General features: G+C 44.8%; 2 protein-coding genes across 9 annotated transcripts in view; one reads left to right on the top strand and one right to left on the bottom strand.

The window, feature by feature from the left end:
* The first annotated feature begins 1,699 nt into the window (after positions 1-1,699).
* Positions 1,700-4,742, top strand: IL9 (interleukin 9). The gene is made up of 5 exons (XM_025433240.2): positions 1,700-1,888; positions 2,006-2,041; positions 2,127-2,159; positions 3,301-3,429; positions 4,635-4,742. Exons 1-5 carry the CDS (start codon positions 1,775-1,777, stop codon positions 4,740-4,742), a joined length of 420 nt encoding a protein of 139 aa, XP_025289025.1. The 5' UTR covers positions 1,700-1,774.
* A 3,786-nt stretch (positions 4,743-8,528) lies between these two features.
* SLC25A48 (solute carrier family 25 member 48) overlaps positions 8,529-27,206 on the bottom strand; it is a 45,655-nt gene continuing 26,977 nt past the window's right edge. The window contains exons 5-9 of one of the 8 annotated variants that reach the window (XR_007400978.1): positions 26,656-26,913; positions 24,129-24,262; positions 21,054-21,114; positions 16,697-16,826; positions 8,529-8,915 (exon numbers count right to left, since the gene is read on the bottom strand). Coding sequence is in view for 4 of the 8 variants with exons in the window: in XM_035697053.2 (XP_035552946.1) it covers positions 16,704-16,826; positions 24,129-24,262; positions 26,656-26,913 (515 nt within the window). In the remaining 4 variants the exon portion in view is untranslated. Of the gene's footprint in view, positions 8,916-13,358; positions 15,742-16,696; positions 16,827-21,053; positions 21,115-24,128; positions 24,263-26,655; positions 26,914-27,206 lie in introns of those variants that run through there. The other 7 variants (XR_007400975.1, XR_007400976.1, XR_007400977.1 and 4 more) reach the window with 7 other exon arrangements.

Raw genomic sequence — 27,206 nt, 5'->3', positions numbered from 1 at the left:
TACCAAGATACCTCTCTTTCCCACAGTCTGCCACCACTCTGAAGGAACGACACACGACGAGAATGGCAATATTAGCAACACGCTCCTACGGCACTGGTGAGAAAATCTTGAGTTTGTCCCACTGGTTAGTATGGCTCAAAGTGATAAACAACAGAATCCCCACTTTTCCAATCTCTAGTATGTAGAAGATAAATTTTCTTAAGCACACACACTTCAGATACATGCCCCAGAAACCAGATTGGAAACCTTACAAAATCAGAGTTTTCCTTCTATTTCAAAATCCGCTTTCCACATTAATGTTTTGATTCGACAAGCATTTAGCAAAAGCTCACTGTTCCTCAGGCACCTGCCCATGTGCTGAGGATATAAAGGGGGAACTGGACCCATAGGGGGTGTATATCCTGGTGGGAGAAGCAAACAAAAAACACACAGGGAAGATTATGAGCTGAACCTGGGAGCCAGACTTCTGGGCTTTAAAATGAATTTTATTGCTTCCTGGCTGTGTGGCCTTAGGCAAATTACTTGAATCTCTGTGCCTCAGCTTCCCCATCTATAACATAATGAGGGTCAATCAGAGTACCTGTCTCATAGGACTATAGTGCGACAATTTTCTGGCTCATAATGATAAGAATAGCCTCATCAAATGGCCAGGAAGCTAAGATATAGACAGTGTCTTAAAAATAAAAAATGAGTTCAGGTCATGATCTCAGGGTCCTGAGACTGATCCCCACTTCAGGCTCCAGCAGGGAATCTGCTGGAGATTCTCTTACCCTCTGCCCTTCCCCTGCTCTCTCTCGGGCGTGTTACCACTCTCTCTCAAATAAATAAATAAATAAATAAATAAATAAATAAATAAATAAATAAATCCATCCATCCATCCATCCTTAAAAAAATAAAATATAAAAAACGAGGATGACATATTAGTATCTGGCTGTATGTACTGCATGGCTTAATTCCCAGCAAGTGCTTAAAATGGTGAGTGGTATGCAGTAAGCACTCAATAAATGTTAGCTGCTACCCCATTTCAAGCCCTGAGTTTTGACTGGATGCTGTGCAGTGCTACATAATTTCCCTAAAGACACTAAGGAATCCTCCAGGCCAATTTTAATGGACACTGTTGCCACATTCTTTCTCCTTCAGACACCTGTTTAAAGGAATATTTGCACAAAGATGCATTTGTATGAGGTGGAGAATCTGGCCCCAGGCATGAAAAACACTGCTAAGATTTGGGAATGAAATATAGTAAGATGAAGGTTGCAATGCTTCACGGAGCTCAAGCGCTGAAGTGTGCAGAAAGCCTGAGAGTGCAGCTCCCTGGCATGGTATCTCTTTCTTCCGCCCCCTCCTGGCCCATTCATTAGAATACCTGTGACTGGCTATTTTATCAGCATTTCCAATAAAGTAAAAAGGGGGAAAATACAGATCTGAGCTTTCATGGAAAGTATTCTAACTCTCACAACTAGAATATCTGCCTTAAAAAAATATGGTTTTAAGATCTTTAACTTTTCCTTCGGCATCTCAGTACCCAACTATTTGAAAAGCATCTTTTCTGGGGAATGACATTTCCTAGCACAATGTAACATATTAGTCTGTGCCGAGTGACTCAGTTTGATGTATATGTATTTTTTTTTTTATGTCAAGTGACCCAAACTTACGTAGAACAAGCGGGCACCTGGTATCAGTTTGATGTCAGGGTTTTTCCAGGTTTACAAGGGAGCTTTAAATACGGTGTGAATTCAAGTCATCTGCAAGCCAACTTGCAGCTCCTGTCAAGATGCTCCTGTCCACAGTCCTTGCCTCTGTTCTGCTCCTCTGCACTGTGGCCAGCCAGGAGTGTTTTAGCTTTATGGGGATCAGTGATGTCAGGTACCTCATTGACAAAGTGCAGGTAAGCTGCAGAGTTGGGCACCAGATGGGAAGGCAGCTAATGGAAATTTAGGTGAACTCACTTAAGGATGAAAAACTCACCACCCATGATGGGTTCTTGTCTTTCTACATCCTTTAGAAACAACCCCCTTCAAGCTGCAGTTGCAGCGCCAATGTGAGTAAATGCTCTTTTGAGAACTTTCCAAACTTATTTTCATGTTTGCATCTGGCATCTTTACTCTGGAATTCTTCTTTTGCAGGTGACCGACTGTTTGTGTCTGCCCATTCCTTCTGTAAGTAGAACAAAACAATATACTCTTGACATCATATTCCTTCAAAGTTTTCAAGTAAAAGTAAATAGCTCCATTTGGCAATTTTAAGTAAGAAAATGTTCCTTGATTGAATTTTTACCCCTCAATATGTCCTTATAATAGCAGGCTCTTGAAATTCTATCCTCTATACCTCGCTTTATGCCTTCAGAAGTTTGCACACTATTCAATGTTTTAAGAAGAATCTTGGATGTCTTTCTGGATTAGTGGCCATGTGCACAATTAAATCAAACTGGAGCTGAGAATATAAGAATGTAGCTTGTATTGTATTGCTTACTGATTTCCTAAAACTCTAGGATTGCAAAATGAGTAAGTAAAATTAATGCTTTTTTTCCTCTTGCATAAACTATCCCTGTGCTATACCTTTTCCCTTTTTCCCTCCCCTCCAATCTGTTTTTTTTTGTTTGTTTGTTTGTTTGTTTGTTTGTTTGTTTTTTTAGTTGATTTAGGATGGCTGTGGCACAGTTTGAATGCTGGGAGGTTAGCGTGTCTCAGGTAGAAGGAAAGTGCAAAGGGCTTCCAGAGTGTCATTCCTCACACAGGCAAAGAGGAAGTATGGAAGAAATTCTCTGGTTTCCTACCCTAGCAGGGGTCAGATATATCACACCCCATCGGGGCACATCCACTAGATGAGACAAGTGTGAGGCACCTGCCGAGGAGGAACCAAGCATCCTGTAGCCCAGGCCAGCCCTTCAGTTTATGGTCTATGATTTTAGCTACTGCTGAGACACTGGCTCTATCCAATTGGCACATCCCATCAGACTGGTGGGAATTCCTTTCTCTCTACTTTGGAACTTACTTTTACAAGACATGGAACAGAACATTAGGTGTAAAGGAGACTAGAATTAGTTGTTTTCCAGCATCCACAGGCTTTGTGTTCCTTGGATGGAGCATACTGGAAATCTCCAAGGAGTGACACTGCTGAAAAAAGCCCTTGCCTTGAAATGCTGAAGATCATTTCCTAGACCAACAAGGGACTTGTCTAAAAATAATACCAGTTTAGGCTACATTGGTTAAATGAAAATAGTGCCTGAAAGTGTTCTCTTTGTGATTCTTCTCAAAGTGGTCCTCAGAGTGTTTTTTTCAATAAATTTTTATTTACCAGGACAACTGCACCACACCATGCTTCCAAGAGGGTCTGTCCCAGTTGATCAACTCCACAGTGGGAGCAAGATACCTTCTGATTTTCAATCGAGTAAAAAGAACAGTCCAAGACCTAAAGAACAAGTGCAAGGTGAATTTGTTTTTATCTGTGATATGCTCTACTTAGTTATTTTTATGTGAAGGTCAATGACAACTCTATCTAAATGAAGAAGGATGATAAAGTTGGAACTGGTAGTTCAAGGTCAATAAGAGTCCCCTAAGAAATTTACTCAGAATGACACAAAGTGAGATCCACCCTGCTAGTCCATTATTCCCTCTAGTTTTAAAAAATACTCATACCCATGTTGCCATTTACTTCTTTCCACTTTATTGAATAATGAAAGAATCTGTCCTGATTGTAATAAGAAGTTTCAATCTAGAGGATCAGAGCTGTGCCTCAAAGGTTACTAAGTTATGCTAGAAATTCAATTCACTAACAGGGTGTTTGTTGTGGCCTATAAAAAGATTTTTTTTTTTTTGATTGGCTAAGAAGGTACAAACACTCAGATCCAGAGGGAGGCTTGCCATTTGCCTTAAGCACCTACTGGCAAGTTCTCTTCTTCAGCATATGCCCTTGTCCCTGGAGGGAAAGGGGGGCATGACTCTTTGAGAATTAGCATCTTCACGTGTGTCCACAGAAGGCAGAGAGCTCTTCACTCAGCTACTTAACTGAGCTACTTACCATCAACAGCATGTAGTCTAAATGCTTAATATTTACTGTTTCATCACAATAACATTCCTTTTTTTTTACAATAACATTTCAATAACCAGTGTTTCAATGATCATTTATCACCCTCACTTTATTAGAGGAGGAAAGCAATGCTTAGTGAGGTTAACCCATTTGCCCAAAGCTAGATACTTAATAAGTGGCAGAGTTGAGATTGGAACTCTGGTCCATCTGGCCCCAATGACTCTCTTAGCCAAAGTGCTACTCAATGACCTTGGAAGGATGACCAAACAGGATAATAAAATATTGGGACTCAAAGAATCCTGAGAAAAGTTCTCTTCTAGTGAAGAGATTTAGGACCATTTGATAGGTATCTGTGTGTATATGTGTGCATGTGTGTGTCTCACCCCTGAGATGGTAGCACAAAGTCCGCCACCTACACTGGCTATACAACATGCTAGCCCTGGATCTCTCCATGCATTTGCTCTGTCTCAAGCCCCTGCTGTCTGTACAACCCACCCCACCCCACCCCACTGCACCCCCACTCCACCTCTCGCAGGGCTGCAAGTAGGGTGGTTCCTGGTCCATACTATCTTAGTCACTGTCTTTGTTAACTCTTCTCCCCACAGTATTTCTCCTGTGAACAGCCATGTAACCAAACCACAACAGGCAACACGCTGATGTTTCTGAGGAGTCTCCAGGAAATTTTCCAGAAAAAAAAGGGAGTCACAGTATGAAGATGAATTATTTATGCTATTTATTGAATTAAAAAGCCTCTTCTTTAAGTTGGAGCGTTAAAAAATCAGGTGAAACCATGCTAAATCAAAATCAGTGGTAATAATTTGTTTAAAATAATGTATTTTGTAATAAATATAGATGAAGAAAAAGAACACAACTTGGTCTCTTGGTGCTTATTTGCTCCTTGCTGCTCAGAAAAAAAGAAAGTTACAAACTCTGTGGGGGACTGAATGGATCACAGACTCCTATAGTAACAAGATTCCTTATTCAGAACAGACTGGAAGTGCCGCTAGTCATGGCTAGGGACATAGAGGGCACAGTTAGGAAGGGTGTGTGGACACAGCCACAGGATTGCTGTCAGGGAGGCTCAGGGCATGCCTGATGCACCCTATGTGTGGGTGCTGGGGGAGGGATGCTCAGGGCACTACTGAGGAGTTCAGGGTCCTGAGAAACCACCTGTGCACCTGAAATGGGAGAAGGCAGTGTGGTAAGCCTAGGAGGTGGGAGCCCATCCAGGAATGTAGGCGCCTGCACATAGAAGAGAGCAGAGTACCTGAAGCTGAGCCAGGGCAAGACCCATGGAGCAGACCCTCTGAGTTAGAGCACAAAGCAGAGCAACCTTAGGATCAGTAGTCACCTATTTGCCCCAGAGACCATCAGCTAGTATCCCCCGCATGCTGGGCAGGTTGCCCAGCTGGGGTTCAGAGCCTGATGGGGGCTATACTGAAGGGATCCTTAAACTAGCTAGTCAGCCTGGCAGAGCGTGGCTGTCTCTGATGGTAAATTTAATGTCACCTTGACCAGGCCACAGGGTGCCCAGATATTTAACCAAACATTGCTTCTGGGTGTGTCAGTGAGGGTGTTTCTAGATGAGATTAGCATTTGAATTGGTAGGCTGGGAAGCTGTGCCTCTTGTGCTGGGCCTCATGCAAATCCAATGAAAAGGCGAGGAAGAACTTGCTCTGACAGCTTGAGCTGGGACATTCTTCTACACGTGGACTGGAACTTACACCATCAGCTCCCAGGCTCTCATGCCTTTGGACTGGTATGATTGCCACACCAGCTGCTTCCTGGGCCTCAACATTGCAGACAGCAGATTATGGGATTTCCCAGCCTCCTTAAATCACATGAGCCAATTCCTTATTATCTATCTGTATGTCTATCTATCCAGCCTATTGGTTCTATTTCTCTGGAGAACTCTGATTAATAAACTAACCATCTTACCTTAATACTTAACCTGCCACTTACCCCAGGACCTCAGATTCTGTCTTCTATTCTGCAGTGCTTATACCTTCCAAGATACTCTAGAATTTCTTACTTGACCATGTTTACTGTCTGTCTCTCTTCACTCAAATGCCAGCTCCCTGAAGGCAGAGAGCTTTGTTAACTCACTGGTGTATCCCAGATGCCCATCCTGAGCCTGTCCTACTCCTATACCAGAGTAGGCACTCCATAAATACTAATGGAATAAAAGACATTGAAGATGCAAAAACAGAGTATGAACTGGTCTGTAGGTCAGGAATGTGCTCACCTAGAGAAGAGATGGCTCCCAGAACCACTACATGTGCTCAGAAAGGTGAGGTCCCAGGCACCTGGGTGGCTCAGTGTTTGTCTGCCTTTGGCTCAGGGTATGATCCCGGGGTCTCCCTCTGTCTATGTCTCTGCCTCTCTCTTTCTCTCTCTCTCTCATGAATAAATAAATAAAATCTTTATTTAAAAAAAAAAGGCAAGGTCCCTTCACAGAACTCCAGGCTGGCCCCAAGTGTGGGGTTCACCTGACCTGGCCACTTGGGGGGACCGCCTGCCAGTAACTTCCTGCATGGCCTGCCACTCTGTGTGATGAGCAGGGTGAAGGCAGGGTTAAGGTGAGGGTCTTGGGGTTGGGATGGTCTGACAATCACAATCACCCTTGCTCCTACTACCTGAAGGGTTAGAGGCTTGGGAAGAGCTTACAGGAATCTACCATGGGGAGTATTTTTCCAGGTACTGTCAAAATTAGGATTACTTTCCCTCTCTATTGAGCTAGACCATCCTTGGGTATTTTTGATACCCAATACCACAGAAAGTTCGGAGCATCAAGAGTTCTTCAGTGAGCTTTGCTCAGCCTTTTTTTGTTTTTTTTTTTTATCAGTTACAATGTCAAGCAATATGAGAAGTGACTTGTATTTTATTGTATTTTTAAAAAGATTTATTTATTTATTAGAGAGAGAGCATGGCAGGGGGCAAGGACAGAGGAAGAGGGAGAGGGACTCTCAGGCAGACTCCATGCTGGGAATGGAGCCAGACACAGAGCCTGATATGGAGCCCGGCACAGAGCTCGATCTCACAACCCTGAGATCACAACCTGAGCCAAAACCAAGAGCTGAACGCTTAACCAACTGCAACACCCACACAGCCCAGAGGTGACCGGCATTTTAAGCAGTCCTCAGCCAAAGGTAAGATTCTCTGATACTCTAAGTAGCCCTGGTCCCCTGGAGTTGTACAGACCCTTTAGTGAGGGGGTGGGCACAAATTCAGTGCTGCACCTGCAGCCAAGCCCCTTCTGCCTGGGTGAGATGGAGAAGGAATTTTAGCGAGCCGCACCTAGGTCAGAGGAGCCTGGGCTATCTTCTGGAGTGTGGAAATTTTGAGTCCATGGGGACAGCCAATCATCATTGTTTTAGTCTTAGCTTGCACGGAAAGGAACAAATTTCTCAATGATTTATTTACAGTGACATGTATATGAAAGGGCAAAAGTCGGATTTTCTGTCAAGAGGCTTTCAGAAGGGGACCAATGGCCTAGCCTTTGTCCTCTCTCAATGCCAAAGGCCATAAGCATTTTGTAGTGAACATGGACCTTAAGACAAATAGACAGTCATCACAGCCTGTTGCCCCACTTGCTTCCCAAGAGAAGTGAGAAGCATTATGGAGCAGAGGTGGGGGTGGGGGGGCCTGGGGCATAGGCTCTGACAAGGAGGAGTTCTGAGCATCTCCCGTAAGAGTGGATACAAGACATCGTGTTCCACTATTACTGTTTATAGTAGTTTATCCCAGCGTCTCCCACATGACTTCTTCCCCAAGACCAGAAGTTCCGAGCACTAACTGTCTTCAGCACTGTCCTGAAGACAGTGACTGTCCTGCCTAGCTCTCTAACTGGTCTGAGGATCCCAGGGCACAAAGCACTGAGGTAAAAGCTCTATCTGGCCAGTACATACATTATAATGTATTCAAATTAAGCATGTGATTACTAAGCACTTACTCTGTATATACTTGGCATGCATTATCTCATTTAATCCCATAATAACCACAAGAGTTAAGGATTATTATTTCTGTTTTGTAAGTAAGGAAATTGAGGCTCTAAATGATTAAAGACCTTCCCAAAGTCCTACAAGCTGGTGAGACCTAGAGCAGGACCCTTGCTCATCCCAAATCTATTGTTCTCTCCACTCTATTCTTTTCCTATTTCATGTATATCAGGGTGTGTTGCCTCAGACTACAGTTTAAGGTAAAGCAGATTCATAATTATATGGGTCCATACTCCCTTAGTCCGAAACTTGAGGACCAGATAGCTTTCAGAATTGAAACTATTTGGCCTTCTAAAAAGTGAACACATTGCTCATGCGCCATATGTTACAGAATACCCAGAGCAGGATGTGAGACAGGATTCTGTAATTAAGTATATTAATATTCTCCAAAAAAAAAAATACATGAGCAGTCACACAAAGTAGTCAGGTTTTGCAGCCAAATGAGTCTCAGCAAATCTTGGGCTTTCAGAACCTTTGGACTTCAGAATTGTGTAATTCCCTAGCTCTGGCCCCACTTACAGAAGCAGGGCACTCTCTCCCAAGGGCTTATCTGGGGCCAGCTGGCCTCTCAGGGAGGGACACAGGCTTCTGTAGCATCCCGGGTCTTGGCCACAGCCCCTTCTCTCATCTCCTCCCCTTGGGTTTTCTGAATGGCACCAGATATGTTCTCCAGTGTGGTTCACCACCCACAGCACTGGGAGCTGCCACCTCAGCAGTACTCACTCCACGTGGGGATCACAGTGAGGACAGATGCTAGTTGTTGGTGATGATTTCAGAACACAGCTTGGGGCCACCGTCGGCTGCCAGAGAAGATGGGGTGAGAGATGAGCTGCGATCCACTGTCATAGATGAGTCAACAGTGTGGCCTGGTGGTTTCCCTCAGTTGTTCTGCAAAAAGTCACATAACCCACAGGATATACCCCTGCAGGCAAGCTCAGCCCAGAGTTCTCAGGGCCTGTGATGAGGTGCACTGTAATTACTCTCCTACCCATGTCAGAAGAGTTGAGATTTATCTAAAAAACAGCTTGGAGAAAGGAGAACGAATGAACATGCATTGAGTGTTCACTGTGTACCAAGCACTCTGCTAAGCATGTTTTATGGAATGTCCAGTTGGATCTTTCCAAGAACCTCATGAGGTAGATACGTAAATTTGTTAATCCCAGTGCATAGATGGGGCAACTGAGGCCCAGAGAAGTTAGTATAACTTGCCCCAAGCACACTGCTCAAAGTGAAGCCAAGGTTCCAACTCAGGTAACTGGCCCTAGAGCCATATCTTACATCTAACCAACAGGAGCGTGGAAGCTCTCAACACAGCCTCTGCCTTGTCCAGACTGCCCAGTCCCAGGCAGAGTTGTCTCCAGAAGATTCCAGTCCAAGGCACAGTGACACTGACCAAAGCCAAGCCCAGAGGTTACTGGCTGTAATCAGTCCCCACTGGTCTATCTGCCCATCCATCCAATTTGAAGCAGGAAGATATTGCAAAGGTTCAACTCTGACATTCCCTTCCTAGCCTGCTCCCCTCACCTACTCTAGACCAAGACCTCTCTTCCTCTGCAAAGGGAGCCCTCAACAGAAACGTAAAGACCAGCCACCCACTTAAAGTGTACAGGTCAGTGGTTTTCAGTGTCAGTCACTACGGAGCCATGCAGATCATCACTACCATCTAAATTCCAGAACACCTTCTTTACCTCCAAAAGAAACCCTGTGCTCATTAGCAGCCATTCCCTATTCTCCTTAATCAACTAATAATCTGGGATCCCTGGGTGGCGCAGGGGTTTGGCGCCTGCCTTTGGCTCAGGGTGCGATCCTGGAGACCCGGGATCGAATCCCACGTCGGGCTCCCGGTGCATGGAGCCTGCTTCTCCCTCTGCCTGTGTCTCTGCCTCTCTCTCTCTCTCTCTCTCTGTGACTATCATAAATAAATAAAGAAAAAAAATTTAAAAAAAAATAAAAAAAAATCAACTAATAATCTACTCTATTCTCTATAAATTTGCCTTTTCTGGATTTTTCCTATAAATGGAATCATACAATATGTGTTTTTCTGTAACTGGCTTCTTTGACTTAGTACGATGCTTTCATTCATGTTGTAGCATACAGCCATACTTTGTCTCCTTATTGCTAAATAATATTCTGTTGTGTGGATATATTGCATTTTGTTTATCCATCCGTTGATAGACATTTGGGTTGATTCCACTTTTCAGCCATAATGAATAATGCTGCTACAAACATTCACGTGAAGGTTTTTGTGGGACATATGCTGTCATTTCTCTTGAGTATATACCTAGGAGTAGAGCTGCCGGGTCATAGGTATTTATTTTTTTTAGAGAAAGAGAGAAAGGGGAGAAGGAGAGAGAGAATCTTAAGCAGGTTCCTTGCCCAGGGCAGAGCCCGAGGCGGGGCTCCATCTTACCACCCTGAGATCATGACCTGAGCCAAAATCAAGAGATGCTTAACTGAGCCACCCAGATGCCCCTAGGTCATATGGTAACTCTATTTAATTTTTGAGGAACTGCCAAACTGTTTTCTTTTTTTTTTTTAAGATTTATTTATTTATTTATTTATTTATTTATTTATTTATTCAGAGAGAGAGAGTCAGAGAGTCAGAGACACAGGCAGAGGAAGAAGCAGGCTCCATGCAGGAAGCCCGACATGGGACTCAATCCCACGTCTCCAGGATCACAGCCCAGGCTGCAGGCGGCGCTAAACCGCTGCACCACCAGGGCTGCCCTGCCAAACTGTTTTCTAAAGGGGCTGCACCAGTTTCCATTCCCATCATTTCTCCACATTCTTATCAGTAATTGATGTTTTCGGTCTTTTCAATTATAGCCATCCCAGTGGGTTTCTGGCAGTATCTCATCGTAGCTTTGATTTGTGTTTCCCTAATAACTACTGATGCATCTCTTCATGTGCTCATTGGTCACTTGCATATCTTCTTTGCAGAAATGTCCGTTCAAATGCTTTGCCCATTTTTTTTTTAAATCGGGCTACTTGTCTTTTTATTGTTAAACTGGAAGAGTTCTTTTTTTTTTTTTTTTGGAAGAGTTCTTTATATATTCTCGATAGAAGTCCCTTATCTGATATAAGATTCTCAAATATTTTCTCATTTTGCAGGTTGTCATTTTATTGATGGGATCCATTTGTAGCATGAAAGTTTTTAATTGTAATCCCAATTGTCTATATTTTGTCACAGGTGTTTTTTTTTTTTTTGTCAGTTGCACTTTTGGTATTCTAAGAAACCGCTGTCCAATACAAGTTCATGCAGATTTACTCCTATATTGCCTTCTGTGTATTTTATAGCTTTACTTCTTACATCTCACTCCACAACCCATCTTGAGTTAATTTTCATATACTGTGTGTAATAAGATCCTGACTTTTGGTATGTGGATGTACAGTTGTACCAATACCACTTGTTAGAAAGACTATTCTTTCTGCTTTGAATTGTCTTGGCACCATTGACAAAATCAATTAACCATAAATGTAAGGGTTTATTTTTGGACTCTCACTTGTATCCCATTGATCTATATATCAAACCTAATGCCAGCATGACACTGTCTTGATTAACATAGCCTTGTAGTAGGGAAGTGTGGGTCTTCCAATTTTATTCTTCTTTATCAAGATCATTTCAGCAATTCTGAGTCCTTTGCATTTCCATATGAATTTTAGGATTAGCTTGTCAATTTCTGCACTCCCTCCCAAGAAAAAGCCAGCTGGGATTTTGAAAGGAGTTGCATTAAATCTATACATCCATTTGGGAAATATTGTCACCTTACATAACAATATTTGAACACTATTTAGTCTTGTGACCCATGACATAGAATACTTTTCCATTTATTTAGATATTTAAAAGTCTCTTTCAACAAACCTTTGTAGTTTTCAGCATATCAGTTTAGCACATCTCATGTTAAGATATGCCTATTTTTCAAATGGTATTGTAAATGGAATTGCCTTCTTACTTTCATTTTTTGGAATGTTCATTGCTAGGGTATAGAAATGTAGTTGATTTCTGTTGCTGATCTTGTATCCCGAAATCTTGCTGAACATGTTAATTGGTTCTAATATTTTTTCAATGCATTCTTTAGGATTTTCTGTGTATAAGATCATATCACCTGCACATGAAGCAGTTCCATTTTTCTTTCCAATTTGGATGCATTTTATTTCATTTCATTGCCTAAGGGCCCTGGCTAGCACCTCCATACAATGTGCAATGGAAGTGGTGAGAGCAGCCCTCCTTGCCTTGTTTGTTCTTAACCTTAGTGGGAAAGCATCTAGCCTTTCACCACTGAATGTGATGTTGGCTGTGGACTTATCACAGATGCCCTACCCAAAGCATGTGCATTGGAGGTCCATTTGGAGGTCCAAAAGCCTGGAGGCCAGGCACCTGTAGTTCTTGGGGTTTCACCTGTAGAGACAGGTCCAAAGAACACTACTGCAAGCACCCTGCATTGCAAACAACTCAGACTCAGAGAGAGGAAGGGAGGTCAAAATAAGAAATTAGAAAAATCACATAAGTGATGCTCTCCCTGTGTTCCCCAACTCCTGTGTTTTTTTTTTAACTTTATAGTTTATGAAACCATTTTTGCATTTGATTCTTACCAAAGCCCTAGCAGGTAAATAATGGAGACCCACTGTTAAATCCTCCATTTTACAGATAAGAAAACTGAGGCCCAGAGGGGACAAAAGTTTCCCAAGGTCACAAAAGTAGCTGATGATAGTGCAGACCTGGAACGCAAGGTGGAATTCTCTCTAGTCTGAGGTTCTTTCCACTACAGAGAAGTAAAGGACAACAACGAGGTAGACAGTGAGATCTAGAAAACAGGAAGAGAAGAGTCCTGAGGCTCAGATGCTCTCACCACTGAGGACCCTGGTCACAAGGTACCAGAAGCCTAGATCTATGGATGGTTTTGTTGACCTCTGCTGCCACCAAGTGGTGATTCTGGAGTTTATCAGCCAAGAGAGCCTTTGGGTGACTCGTTTTTGTGGTGCAGCAGGAGAGAAAAGAGAAATCGAGGGAGACACTTTCAAAAGGCAAAGGAAATGAATCTAAGGAGATTTTCCCCCACTGGGATCTAAAATACAAATGGCAATTAATGTGCATGCCAGTTCTGCTGGCTGGTGGTGGCTGCCCAGGGCCCAATGCTGAAGATTCTGAAGTAGGATTTAGCTCATCAGGAAAAGACTCTATGACTCATTTGGGGCACCAGCGCAGGCACAGAAGTGAGAGTGGCGTTGTGGACACATGCCACGGGGCAGCAGAAGAGCAGTCGCCTTTCCACGTGGTGATTTTAGTGAGGGAGAAAATTTAGAATAATGAAACCATTCTGGAAACCAGACTGTGGGCAAAGTATTTTATTGTGTTTTGTTCTCCCCGTGAAGACAAAGCTGCAAGAATGCCGGGCCCAGCACGCTCAGCGCCACCACCTCCCAAGTGCCTTTTTGGCATGTGCCGCTGCTCAGGCAGGGAGGCTCTCCCAAGACTTGCCTCTACAGGTGGCTGACCTCGGCACAGCCTGTAGCAAAATGAGGCTGTGGTCAGGGCACAACATATCCGGCCAGGTGACACTGGCCCTTGGGAAAAAGGATGAAAAATAAGGCTTTCATCTAACCGGGATTATCAGTCAGCAAGACCCAAGGGTCAACAAATCATTGAGAAAATCATTTCTGTGAAGCAACAGTTGGCAGAGTATCACCCCTGAGAACAGATGTGAAGGGCCATGAGGTTGTCCGTGGCAATTCGTAAATGTCCAACAAAGGTATTATAGGAAGAATGCATCTTCATTCCTTGAAAATGGATTTTCCAGGAACTGAAAGCAGATCAATGAGGTCTGGAGCAAGAATGTCACAGCAAGAAGCAGACCTGCATTATTCCAGCAAGTTTCTGGGACAGTGGATCCTGGCCTGTGGGTAGGGATGGCTCTGCTGGATTCATGGGCTTCCAACAGGCTGAAGAACTGACTGCTGACCAGGGTTGGGACCCCACTTCTACCAACAAGGGGCATATTTCTCATGGTGTCTGAGTCGGGTATCTCCCTGTGAACAGATAAAACTATCCACATTCCAAACAACCACCTCATGCGACATTCACTGTTACACATGGCCCTTGGGTCATTCACAGGTGTGGCTTTGTGGGAGAAATAACTGAGAGGATGAATGAAAAGTAAGCATTCTTCCTTCCTGGGAGCTGGTGGGAGATAAAAGAGAGCTCTGCCTCTGCTGGATGGAAAGAGGCTGCATAAGCCAAGGGTTGGACTCTGCTCCCCACAGACACTGGACACAATTCCATGCCATCCCACCACCTATACTCAGGGACTCAAGATAGTCACCTTCCTGCGACTTCTCAGGGACTGTTGGGCTCTGCAGTTCTCCAATATCCACCATGTCTCACTCCACCCCCAGCCTAGACTAGGAGGAAGGCACTGGTTTCCATGTCTTCAAAGACTGGATGCTATTGCTTCCTAGAGCATGACCTGCCCATGAACTCAGAGCTACTTGGTAAATTCAAATCTAGGACTTGATAAAGAGCCTTGGAAGTTGTAACTCTTTAGGTGAAACTTGTTCAAGATGAGGCCCAGAAAAGTCACTGGGAACCTTCCCCTTCCACTGGAGGGCCACAGCCTCCTCTCCTACTCCAGCAGAGGCAAAGCCGGCACCCATGTGTGCCTCTTGTACCGTGAGAGTATTTTCAGAAAGGGGAGCTTCCAAATGGGGTGGTCACTGCTCTGAAAGGCCAAATCCAGGACGATCAGAATTTGGCTTGTTAGAAACTTCTTCCTTCCTCCTGAAGTACCCATCACCAGGGTGGTGACAAGTGACCAAGTGTTAGCAAGCATCCAGCTGCTCTGGGTTTGGCAAGGTCTTGGCACTAAAGCCACCTTGCTGCTGAATATTTAATCACATAAGAAAAAATGGTCTGACCTATTAAACGAGAAGAACAAGTAAAAAAAATATTGCATAAAATAGGTATTTTTTTGTTCTTTCTGCTTATTCATATTTTCTTTTTCTATAATAAAGAGGCACTGCTTTTATTATAGGATTTTTTTGGAAAGCCACTTTCATCTGTTCACGGTGGGAAGTGGCCAATATCTAAGCACAGCTTTAAGAAAGAGATCATTCCTCTGCCTGGCCCCGGACAAAACCCAAAGACAGTAGCACTTCACTCAAGATGTTTAAGTATGCAAAATGTGTTACTACTCTTTTCCTTTTATGAGAGAGGGCAAAAAGCCAGGAGAGCCGTGAATGTGGGTGCTTTAGTAAAAAGCCCAAGCATTTGATTTACGTTCTAGGGCTTGTCCTGGGCTCAGTCTTGTGGGTTTGATCCATCATGCTCTTCCCCTGGATCTAGGGCCTGGCCCCACCAACACATGCTAGTAGGCGTCCGCTGCCCCAGGGGAGGCAGCAAGAGGTTTGCTAGACCTTTTTGATGAAGGCCATCCTTCTGGAGAGAATTTGCAGTCAACAAGGCTGAAGCAAAATGGTTTCCTGTTGACTAGAAAAATCAGTGACTCGTCCCATTTTGTCTTCTCAGCTCTCCAGGTTCCCAGTTTGGAGCTAGAGAAGGAGAAACTGAGGAAAAGAAGGAGCTGAAGGGATATTGGAAACTGATTGTCCATCTTCTCAATGATGTTTCTGAGTGGCCACCTCTGTCAGGCTCTGTGTGAGGCACCAGCAATAGAGAAGTGAAGAAAAAGTTGCAGCTGTCCCAGGGCTTTCATGCTGGCTGGGGAGTGGAAAAAGTCATCAGGCAGTTATGATGCAAGGGGATGTGGTAGGGGCTGAGCAGGGGCTGTGGGAAGAACCTACAGCAAGCACAACTCATCCTGGCTGAGGTATAAGGGCAGGCTTCCTGGAGGAAGAGACTTCTAGACTAAAGCCTGGATGACAAAGAAGAGTTGGTGAAGCCAAGGACAAGGGAATGGGGGCAGTGATAAGAGAGTGTCAGGTGGGCACAGCATATGTAAAGATCCAGAGGCAAGAGTAAGAATGTTATTTTCAGGATGCTGGTGATGACAGGGTTGATGACTAAAGCTTTACCTAAAGGGCAATGGGGAGCCACTGAGGGCATCTGACTAAGGGAGTCACTTGCTCAGATTTCTTTTCTTAGATCCCTTGGGCCACAGTGATCTTTTGCAATGAGAGAGAGAGAGAGAGAGAGAGAGAGAGAGAGAGAGAGAGAGAGAAGGAAAGGGTGTGGGAGGTGGGAATGAGGGCAAAGGAGGACAGCCTTTGGGAGCCCATTGTGGGCTCTTGGACTCATGCTCTGAGTTCAGTAGGGAGGTGGGGAGATGGTGCCCTGTAACAGAGGGTGGGTGGTCTGGTTTAAGTCCTCACTTCTGGGCCTGGGCCATTGAATTTGTACAGTACAGTGAAATACACCTCTACTCCTTTCCAAGGGCTTTTGAACCTGCTAGATGGGAAAACAGATCAGTGAGCTCACTACAAACAGGTAAATTCTGTGTCGATCTCAGTTACTAAGCACCTAGCTCACCTCTAGTCACATGTGGGGACTTCGGAAGGGCTTTCTGGCGATAAGAAGGGTGGCCACTGAAGCCCCATAACACAGATTAGATAGGAAATGAATGACAGGGACGTTTCAGAAAGTCACAATGAATTCATTGCAAAGAAGAGTGCCAAGCTCCAGGAGGTGCAGCTGGCTAGGAAGGAAGCACACTGACCTGGTGCTCAGGGGTTGGTCACCGTGTGGTCCCCGCGGATTGCCTGCAGTGAGAGCTCATACCCAAGGAACATGGCAGCGCTCATGGGGAAGCCACGCACAGCGTTCACCGTGATGCCTCTGAAAAATACCTTTGGCAGGAGGCAGCGTTATCTCAGAGGACTGACCCAGACCCTCTACAGAGCCACCCAGTGAGGTGCAGAGAAAGGGCTGGGGATGTTGCCCACTTGTCCTAGCCTGGACTACACAGAGCCCAAAGGACCCGTGCAAGCCCAAACCACCCAGGATGCCCGAGTCATGCCCCTGCCACGCCCCTGCCACAACCCACACCACCTGTGCTTGGGCTTTTCCTCCCAGGCCTGGTACATAAACACTAAATACTGTGGGCAAACTGTTGATTGTGAACACCCATAAACACTTTCTTAACTGCTACTCTTTCTTATGTGTATACTTAACACACACATGTACACACACACACACACACACACACACACACACGCATGCACAAAATCCTCTGAAACCTGAAAGTCCGAGCTCTCCACTCCACTCACTTCGCAATGGCAGACAGAGCAGCCAGACATGACCAACCATTTTGACAGGTGCTTCTCAGGATGTCCCCCAAGTGGCAGAGTGGGAAAGAACGCAGGCCATACTTTTATGATGGTAGACAGGACGTTGAGACACAGCTTTGCCATTGAATTGCTGTGTTACTTGGGAAGTGGCAAAGTCTCTAGAACTCAACTTACCAACTATGAAATGGGGGTAACAATACTACTGACCTGACAGGCTGTTGAATAAATGAGATGATGCCTTCAAAAGCTCTTGCACCGTGCTCGCCATGCAGCCAGCACTCATGAACTGCCGGCTATCCCATCACCCTCGTTATTATCAGTAACCATCTTTACACAAAGTGGGACTCAACCTTAGGTCATCAGCATGAGTGCTCAGTAGTAGTGTCTTGTATTGATGAACTGCTTAACTCAGCCATTCGTACAAGAACCCTGTATTTGTCTTCTAACCCTTGCATCCCTAGGGCCTATGATAAGATGCTTCACTTCCTCTGGATCTTGCTGCCCAGTGCTGCATAGAAATCAATCAATGTAATGTGGTTCCAGTCCTTGCTGTTTAAAACCCACTAGGGGGAGATAAGTCCCATTTGGGAATAACTACAATACAATCTAGAATGTGATGAGAACAGATAAGGACTTTGATGAGGGGTGACATGGGGAGGTGAGGAGGACTTGTCCTAAATGTCTTTTCTGGGAAGAGACAACTTCTCAGAAACTGAAGGAAACTCTACCCAAGCACAAATGACCCAAGAACTGTCAGGAATGGATATAAACCCATTTATCTGACTCCTGTATATTTACTAAGTGTAATAAAGAGAACTGGTACTTTTAAGGAAGTAGAAATCCAGCCCTTCTACATTTCCTCAGTTTTCTCAGTTGTTGGGCACTGTGGTGTCAGGGTAGGTACAGGCCACTGTCGTGGGCCAGTATGTCAGGATGTCTTCTTTTGGGAGAGGCACCTGTACCTTGGCACTTCTGCAAGATGGCAGTCTGCAAGATGTAGCTTGGTTGCAAAGGGGAGAGAATGCCTCTTTGGATTTGGGGGAAGCCTTGACCCTCCCCGGGAATGGAACTGATGGTCAAAGATCCCCAGAGGTGAGCAAGTGGCTCAGCAAGCCCTGGAGTGATTCAGAGATGGGGCACACAGGACACTTGGAACATCAGGGCTACTCTCTCATGTCTAACCTTTCTGGAATTGCCCAGGCTTACCCAGAGTGACTGAATAACAGCAGGGAAGTGGCTCCAGCTCTGAAAGGAAAATTCTATGCTGGGTGCCCATGGACACTCCCCTGTGAGTCTGGGCCTGGCTCTGCTCTGAGGCCAAGCCAGCAGGGCTCAGCTTGGAGTGTGGACCTCCTCCCCCACAGCCCTGGGCCCTGCAGGAACCATGAAACACTTCAGACATACAGACATGAACTCCCTCCAGCAGCCATGGCCTGCTCTGCTGTGAAGCCTGAAGACGGCAAAGTGCAGACCTGCTGGCTTTTACCCTGAGCTTTCAGAACACAAAATCACCAGACCTAGTCTCTCCTCCTGAAGCCTCAATGGCTCTCCATTGCCCATGGAAGTCTACACACTTCCCTGGCCTGCCAAGATTCTTATACTCAGGCCCTGCACTTTCTCTGGGCAGCCTCTTACACCTGACATTCTGGGCAGGTTAACAGCTTGTCACTCCTCCAAGGAGCCTGCTTTCTCCTACCACTGGGTCTCTTCTGCTCTGTCTGCCAGGATGTTCCCCAGGCCTGGCTGTACCCTCAAGCAGTCTTCCCATGGTCACCTCAAGCTGGACTGTGGCCCGTTGTCTTCTGTGCACTCAATGGCTCTGCCATCTTAGCACTTCTCACACTGTCTCTAAGCACCCTTCATTTGTCTGTGTACCCATTAATAATCTCAGTCAGGGTAGTGACAGCAGGGCTCTGTGTAGTTTACCTTGGAACCTCCAGCATCTACACTTCTGAACCCCCAGCATCTACACCTCTGAACCCCCAGCATCTAATGCTTTTCTTGGCCCAGAGGGCCCTTTATAAGTCTTACTAAATGAATCAGTAGATGGATGAATGGATGGATGGAAGGAACAAATTCCTTGTGAAAAGGGAACAGTCTCTGAGCTGAAAGAATCCTGTGGGTGGTAGTGGTAGTGGGGGATTCCTAGAGGGGAGGGAGGGCTCCAGTCCCTAGATGGCAGAACCAAAAGGCAACCAACCTTGCTGTCTCAGGAAACTGCTCTTCCTACAAATGTTCCTTTCCACCTCCCCTTAGAATTGTCCAATCTCGATCCACTGTCACAAACTGCCTCACAACATCCACCTCTGCGCACCTAAAGGATACCAAGTCGCTCCTCCAGCCTCCTGATCTTAGATGGTAACTCTTTAAGTTGCAAGATGGCCCAAGTGACCCATGACAAATGTCACAGCAGGCAGAGAATGGACTCACAGCAGGCAGAGAAGGAACTTATTTTTTGACTTGGGAATGCCCCCAAAGTCCTAGACTTCTAATTCCTTTTATCAAAAAGGCTGCATGGATGCCTGGGTGGCTCAGTCGGTTAAACGTCTGCTCAGGTCATGATCCTGGAGTCTGGGGATCAAGCCCTGTATCAGGCTTCCTGCTCAGCAGGGAGTCTGTTTCTCCTTCTGCTCCTTCCCACTGCTTTTGTTCTCTCTCTCTCTCTCTCTCTCTCTCTCTCTCTCAAATAAATAAGATTTTTTTAAAAAGGCTGCTTTTGTAGTAATCATTAAGTGAGTTACAAAGATCTGTCAAACTTGGGTACTATTACCATTATTCTACTTCTTCGCAATTCTTTATTCTCACTGAGTTCTTCTTCCATAGTGAAGTGGGGACAGGTTGGCTTACCCTGCTTCAGTAAGCCACAGTAAAAATTGCAGGAATGGATGCTCCATCGAGCCAGCACCACAGCCAGCTGTGACTGGAGCCATCCATTAGTACCCAAGAATAAACTACTTCTCCTGCTGCTGGGAAGGACTATGAGACAAGCCATCTGTCCAGGGCTATATGGGATGTTTTCTTCATGTTACTACTTATGTTTACATGCAAACACATATACAAACATACCTAAATCTACCTACCGACATACATGCTTGCATAGGCTGTGAATATTTTTGGAATATTAAGAAACTCCTAACAGTGACTGCTTTTGAGAGAAGACTGAAGACCAAGGAGGGACAATTAGACAGTATATCTTCTAACACCTTTTGAAACTTTCTATGTTCATATATTATCTATTTTCAAAACCAACTAATAAAAAATTTAAAAAATGATTTTCAGTTAATGAGGGACTAATCAAGTTGAATACTGCTACCCCTATTTAAAATCTGTCTCTGGAATGCCTGGGTGGTTCAGTGGTTAAGCATCTGCCTTCTGCTCAGGGCATGATCCTGGGTCTGGGGATCAAGTCCCACATCAGGCTCCCTGCATTGAGCCTACTTCTCCCTCTGCCTGTGTCTCTACCTCTCTCTCTCTCTCTCTGTGTCTCTCATGAATAAATAAAATAGTTAAAAATAAATAAATAAATAAATAAAACCTATCTCTGAATATAAATTATGGATCAATGCTACTGAGATTAAGAAATCAATCATCTGACCTCAGCTGCCTTCTAGGACTTTGTTTTTAACAGAGCACAGTAATTTCTGGATGAAATAATAGCAGCAATGTACTTATCCTTTATAGACTTTATGGAATTGGGATACAATATTTTGATACATTAATTTGAATAATATGATACATTAGTATTTTAATTAATAGTAGACAAAAACATCTCAAATAAAACAGTACCCTGTTTGAATCTCTCTGATGTGCCCCTCTGTACTTGTTGGTTGAAACACAAACTGTGCTTCTGTTAAAATAATACAAAAGATAAGTGAGGTGAGGATTCTAGGAAGGTGGCAGAACAGGAAATGCCAGCAATCTGCTTCCTTACCTAGATAAGAGTTGCATTGGTAGAAACTGTCTGGTGTAACTATTTTGGAAATCGGGGGTTTATTTAATGCTTAAAACTTCCAGGAGAAGGTTTGGACAGTAAATCTGGTTAATTTCAGTCCATTTTAGCTCTTAGCAAGGGAACAGCTGCCCATCCTCCACCCCCAGGCCTGTGGCAGACAGCTGCACACACATGCTGGGAGCAACCTGCACACACAGCTTCTGGAAGTGGGCAATAAGGACCCTGTCTTCCAAATATTGGACATCTTATTTTTGATCAGTGATTGGGGTTTCTGATCACAGAGGTACAAAGAGGAAGGTGGCCACTGCTGTTTCCTCTCCTCTCACTGATGCAAGTCCTTCCTCCTATGGCTGGTGCCCCACTCCCCCTTCACTTATCTTTTTTTTCCCCTTTTGGGGGATAGATATTAAAGACTAGGACATTCAAAAGCTACTGCATATATGGGGAAAATTGGAAAGTAACTGTGCATGCCCAGAGAAAGGCTCAGAAAGGAACTAAAAAGACCTTAAGTTTACAGTTCCAGCTGGTCTTCGGCAGACGGACAGGCTAAAACAATTTTAAAAAGTGAAACAATAAATAAAAACAATAAAAAAACAATAAAAAAAGACACTGGGACAGGAAGAGAGAAATCTGATTTCCAGAGTTACCACATAATTAAACTCAAAAGTCTAGTTTTCAATAAAAACATAACCAGGCATAAAAAGAAACAAGAAAGTATGGTCCCTTCAAAGAAAAAATAAATAAAGAGAAACTGTACCTGAAAAAGACCTGGTAGCAGATCTACCTAACAAAGACTCTAGAAATGTCTAAATGATGTTTGAAGAACTAAAGGAAGATATGGAGAAAGTCCAGAAAATGATACATGAACAAAATGAAAACATCAATATGAAGTAGAAAACCCAGAAAGAAACCAAATAAAAATTCTGCAGCTGAAAAGCACAACTGGAATGAAAAATTTACTACAAAGATTCAAAGGTATATTTGAGCAGGTAGAAAAAAGAATCAGCAAACTTAAAAATAAGACAATGGAAACCACTGTGTTTAAGAAAAAGAAAGAAAAAAGATTGAAAAGAGCCTAGAGATCTGTGGGAAAATATTAAGTAAATTAATATATGCATTGTGGGAGTCCCAGAAGGAGAAGAGAGATAGTAGCAGAGAAATAATGACTAATAACTTCCTAAATTTGGTGAAAGACATGACTATAAACATCAACAAAACTTAATGAACTCCAACTAAAATAAACTCAAAGAGACCCACACCAAAACGTAATCAAACTTGTGAAAGTAGCAAGATAGAAAGAACACACTACAAAGAATCTTCAGTAAGTTTAACAATAGATTACTTATCAGAAACTTTAGAGACCAGAAGGTAATAGGCCAACATATTCAAAGTACTAAAAGAAGAAAAAAGAGTCAATCAAGAATACTGTATCCAGGAAAACTATCCTTCAAGAGTGCTCGAGAAATCAAGACATTCCCAGATAAACGAAAGCTGAGGGAGTTTGTTACCACTAGACCTACCCTGCAAGAAATGTTCAAAGGAGTCCTAGAGGGTGAAATGAAATGGCACTAGAGAGTAACTTGAATCTGTATGAAGAAATAAAGATCTCAAAAAAAAAGGAAATACATGTGTGTGACAACAGTGTGGCATCGTGGCAGTACAAAATGTCCCTATCTTGTCTTCACCTCAACAACAAGAGTTGGGCATCCATCCACAACATGGGTACCTCTGCAGGAGTTGTGGGATCCAGCACCATCTGCCAGGGACTCAAGAGTCCTGCCCGCCTGTGTATCAGGTACTAGGCCAAAAGACCTCAGTACTGGCAGTGGAAGCTGCAGCAGCCTATGAACAGGCTCTGGTGCCTCTCAGCTGCAGTCTAGGATTGCCTGGTGAACCAGGATTGGCCAGTCACCTACAGACAAGAGAGCCTTTGTGGAAGTCCAGGTTTCCAGAGAAGTCCCAGCATTCCATTGAGGTGAAAAAGAAAGAAAATTAGTCTGGATGCACCGGTGTGGGTAATTAGTAAAGATTGGAGGGCTGGGAATGAGGCAGCCATGTGAGGAAAGGTCCAGTGTTCAGTGGTAACTTTAACACTAGTAAAACTGCTAATACTAATACTAAAGCCAATGACAACTGGCTCTATTTTAAATATACTGTGTTATGCATGAAACCAAGCACTTTTTATATGGCCAATTTAATTTCACTAACAAATATCCCTGTTGTTCATGGTAGGGATGATTATCCTTGGAGAGACTGAAGCCCAGAGGTGAAATAACTTGCTTGGATTTCCCCTAGCTCATGAGTAACCAGGCTGGCTTTAACTCAAGTCTGCTGACTCAAAGGAGAAAGCCAAGAAAACTAGTGGCCCACTGGAGGCAGAGCATGCATGACTGTTTCTCTGGAGGGTATCAGGGGTATCACAGGAGGCAACATAGGGATGAATTTCTTTATAATCTCGGATGCCAAACTTGGAATTTGGTTGTCATCCTAGGATAGTTTAGAGATAGGAACGGGCTTGGATTTTGACAAGCCCTTTGGATGCAGGGAGGAGGAAAGAGAAGGGAAACAAAGCCAGGCTGGAGGATGCCTCATACAAGACCAGAGATGATGGGGTGTGAACTCAAGTGGAGTCAGACAGTAGAAGATAGACCGGGGGACTGAATGTTGATATGACTGCCATGCATGGCTGTGTGACCTCAGGGAGGTTACCCATCCTCTCTGAGCCTATCTCTTCCACCAGCCTGGGGCATGGATTAGATAAGACAAGGATCTAAGTAGTGCTGTATATGGTGACCGCTGGTACTTTGGTTTCCTGACTTCCCCCTCTGTAATCTCATATGCCCCCAAAGACTGGCCAGCCCACCTTCCAGGGACTGACACTGGCCCCACATGACTGCTGATGGGCTTACTTTAAGACCTTCCTTCTGGTAACTCTGGGAGATACAATCCAGGACACCTTTGTATTTGTTTAAATAAACACCGTCAGCTTGGAGTCGACTTTTCACAACATCCATAGGAGTTGCTGTCCCCCAAGAAATTGCACCTGTAAAGAGACAATCAGGTATCAGGGACTGGATGTTTGGGGTCTGGAGGGGACATGGTTCCCTGCCTATTTCCACTATTGACAGGTTAACAAGCTGCTGGGGAAGTGGCAAGAGCTCAGTCAAGACCTGTGAAGGCCATCCCTGAACTTCCCTCACCACTCTCTCTGGGCTTTACAGAAGTCTCCTCCTCTAGGCCTTGGGTTTGCCATCTGTAAAATGGAGCAATAGTACTTATCTTCATGAGGTTACTGTTAGGACAAATAAATGGATGCACGTGAGAGCATTCAGCACAGTGCCAGACCCACAGCCAGTCCTTTATAAGTAGATGCCTTTATTAGCAGCTTTTATTGAAGAAACAGGAACATGCCCCACTGAAGAGGTGGGCCAATTCTTTACAGTGCCTTTCTGAGGCACCACAGGTGAGAACCCAGAGTAAAGCCTGAGGTGGAAAGCTTGCAGCTCCCCCAGAGACAGAACCTACTCTGAATTCAGAGAAGCTAAGGCAAACACTTGCAGGTAGGCTGCTTGCCAACAAAGGGCCAGGCTAAGGACTAAAAGAGTAGGGGCAGGTCTTTACAAATCTAGTAACTTTTCCAGATATCTGAAATAGACGCCTTGGGACAAAATAACACTGGGTCATCCTCATTGGAGAAGTTCAGGTGCCCTAGTTTGAGCATTTTGGTGACTTTAAGGGACTCTAGGAAAACAGTGCCAGGTTACTGTATAAACACTGAAACTGGCACATTCTAGACAGTAAGAGAAAAACACACAGATGCCAAAGTCCAAGGCATCTGGTTTACAAGGTTTAATAGTTGCTGCCCAGGGACTCCCAAAAGAGACCTTAGCCTGCCTTGGACCCTCTGCCCATCCTAGCCTCCACCCCCTCGGCTTCCTGCCCATGGTCCTCTGGGAACCCTATCCCACCCTCTTGCCTCCTGCCAGGATAATGAGGCTGCTTCCCCTGGAGTCTGTCCAGGGACTGCCCTGGCATACTCCCCTGTTCCTCAGCCCACGGGCAAGGCTATTACAAAATGAGGTCTGCCTACCAGGCCACTCATACCTGCTTTCACCAGAAGTGAGAATGGATGGGGCCTTATCTGTCATCTCTTACTGAGCACTTACAGGGAGCTGGCACAGGCCTCAGACACATGGGGGCAGAGGGCAGACACAGGTGTTTGGTGGCTAAGACATAAGCTTCATTATGTGTTTGCTGAGCTTAGAGCACAGGTGAGGAGGAGGGGAGGAGAAAGTGGGGAGAAGAATGACAATTTTCTTCTCTCCAGAAGATCTTCCCCATCAGCATCACATGTGCCATGTTATCAGCCTTCTTGAAAAGCAACCCGCTCTTGCCTTCCTTACCCTGCCCTGGCTATAGCTGCACACCTCCCTTCCCCAACACAGCACAGCCAAACCCCTCAGAAGTGTCATGTATACTTGGACTATCTGATTTCTTTAATCCCATTCTCTCTAGATCCCATTTCAATTGGGTTTCCACACTCTTCTCTTGACCAAAATGGGTCTTGTTACGGTCTCTGATGACCTACAAAATGACTTACTATTCCTACTCCTGGCTAAATCCAGGAGTAGGAATAGTAAGTTCAAAGACCTCGTGGTGGGGAGAAGCCAGGCATGGTCAGGTTGCAGCAAGGAGACTGGTGTGGCTGGAGCAGAGCGAGCCAAGACGTAGGAGTAGAAAAGGAATGCAGAAGGCTGATAGGCAGCTGGATCAGAAGGGGACTGAAAATCACTGCAAGAACACTAATTTTGACCCTAGATGAAGTGGAGGTGCTGTGTGATTTCTGAGTAGTGAGACTAAGTAACCAACTCATGGTCACCCAGTGAATAAGTGTGGATTTGAACTGGGATCTTGCTGACCACTAAGTCCCTGCCATACTGTCTTCACTAGCTGTGTGTCCTGAGGTTGGTCACTTAATGTCTCTGAGCCTTGGCTTTCTCATCTGAAAAATGGGGAGACTGATTCCTCCCTTATGGAGTTAATGAAATTCTCATATTAGAAAGGTTTGCTGTGTCAACATTCAAAACAGGTGAACCCCAATAACAGATTTCCTTTTCAAACCTCAGCAATACCTGACACAGAATAAATGGTCAGAATACATCTTCTAACTGAAAGTTCAACAATCTGGCATAGGGACCTGCCATTCCCACAGGTCCAGAGGGAAGGAGAGGCAAAAAAGAGGGAGACCATTTCCCATCCCCAGCCTTTTCTCTGTCTGGCTAGGTCTGGCACATAGAGGGTGCTGAACAAAGAACTGTTGCATGAGTAACTAGATTAATTGTGCCCTTTCCTGGACTGAGAATGGCATGATAGGTTCCCCAGCCATCTCACTACAGGGGTCAGCATGGGGACGGGGATCAGTGTGGTTGCCCTTACCTGCCATGCCACCGGCCAGCCACACGGCACAGGGGTTGGGGCCTGTGCAGGCCTCAGGTGTGATCCAGTCATTCAGGAACACATAGGGGATGAAGTAGAGGCAGTAGCCTGGGACATCCCTCAGCAGCATGGCACCAACACCCCGGTACATCCCTGCCAGGCCCTCGGTCCGCACGATGGTTGCGATACAATGCACAGGCCCCTGGTAGACGGGCTGCTTCCCAAGAGCCACTGCCCGGGGTTTCAAAGCAAGGTTGGCTGCAAAGACAAGGGGGAGAAGATGGCAAGTGACCCAGGAGGCAAATGACTGACCAATCTCCAGCCCTTGAGCCAGCCCAGCCTATTGACAATTTCCACTTGTGCAGCCTGTTTTTCCCAAAGTTTTTACTAACACTTATGACCTTAGCAGGTCACATGAAGATTCTGAAGTTCCAACAGAAAACCTGAGGTGTGCAGCCTGATATGCAGCCAGACTGGAGATAATACCTGCTGAGTGAAAAGGCACCAGTTGCCTGGATGGTTTCTGGTCAACCATCACTATGTGTTTGTAA

The sequence above is a fragment of the Canis lupus genome, chromosome 11 (genome assembly GCF_003254725.2).
Source record: "Canis lupus dingo isolate Sandy chromosome 11, ASM325472v2, whole genome shotgun sequence".
Taxonomy (NCBI): Eukaryota; Metazoa; Chordata; class Mammalia; order Carnivora; family Canidae; genus Canis; species Canis lupus.
This window is presented reverse-complemented; position numbering and strand designations above follow the sequence as displayed.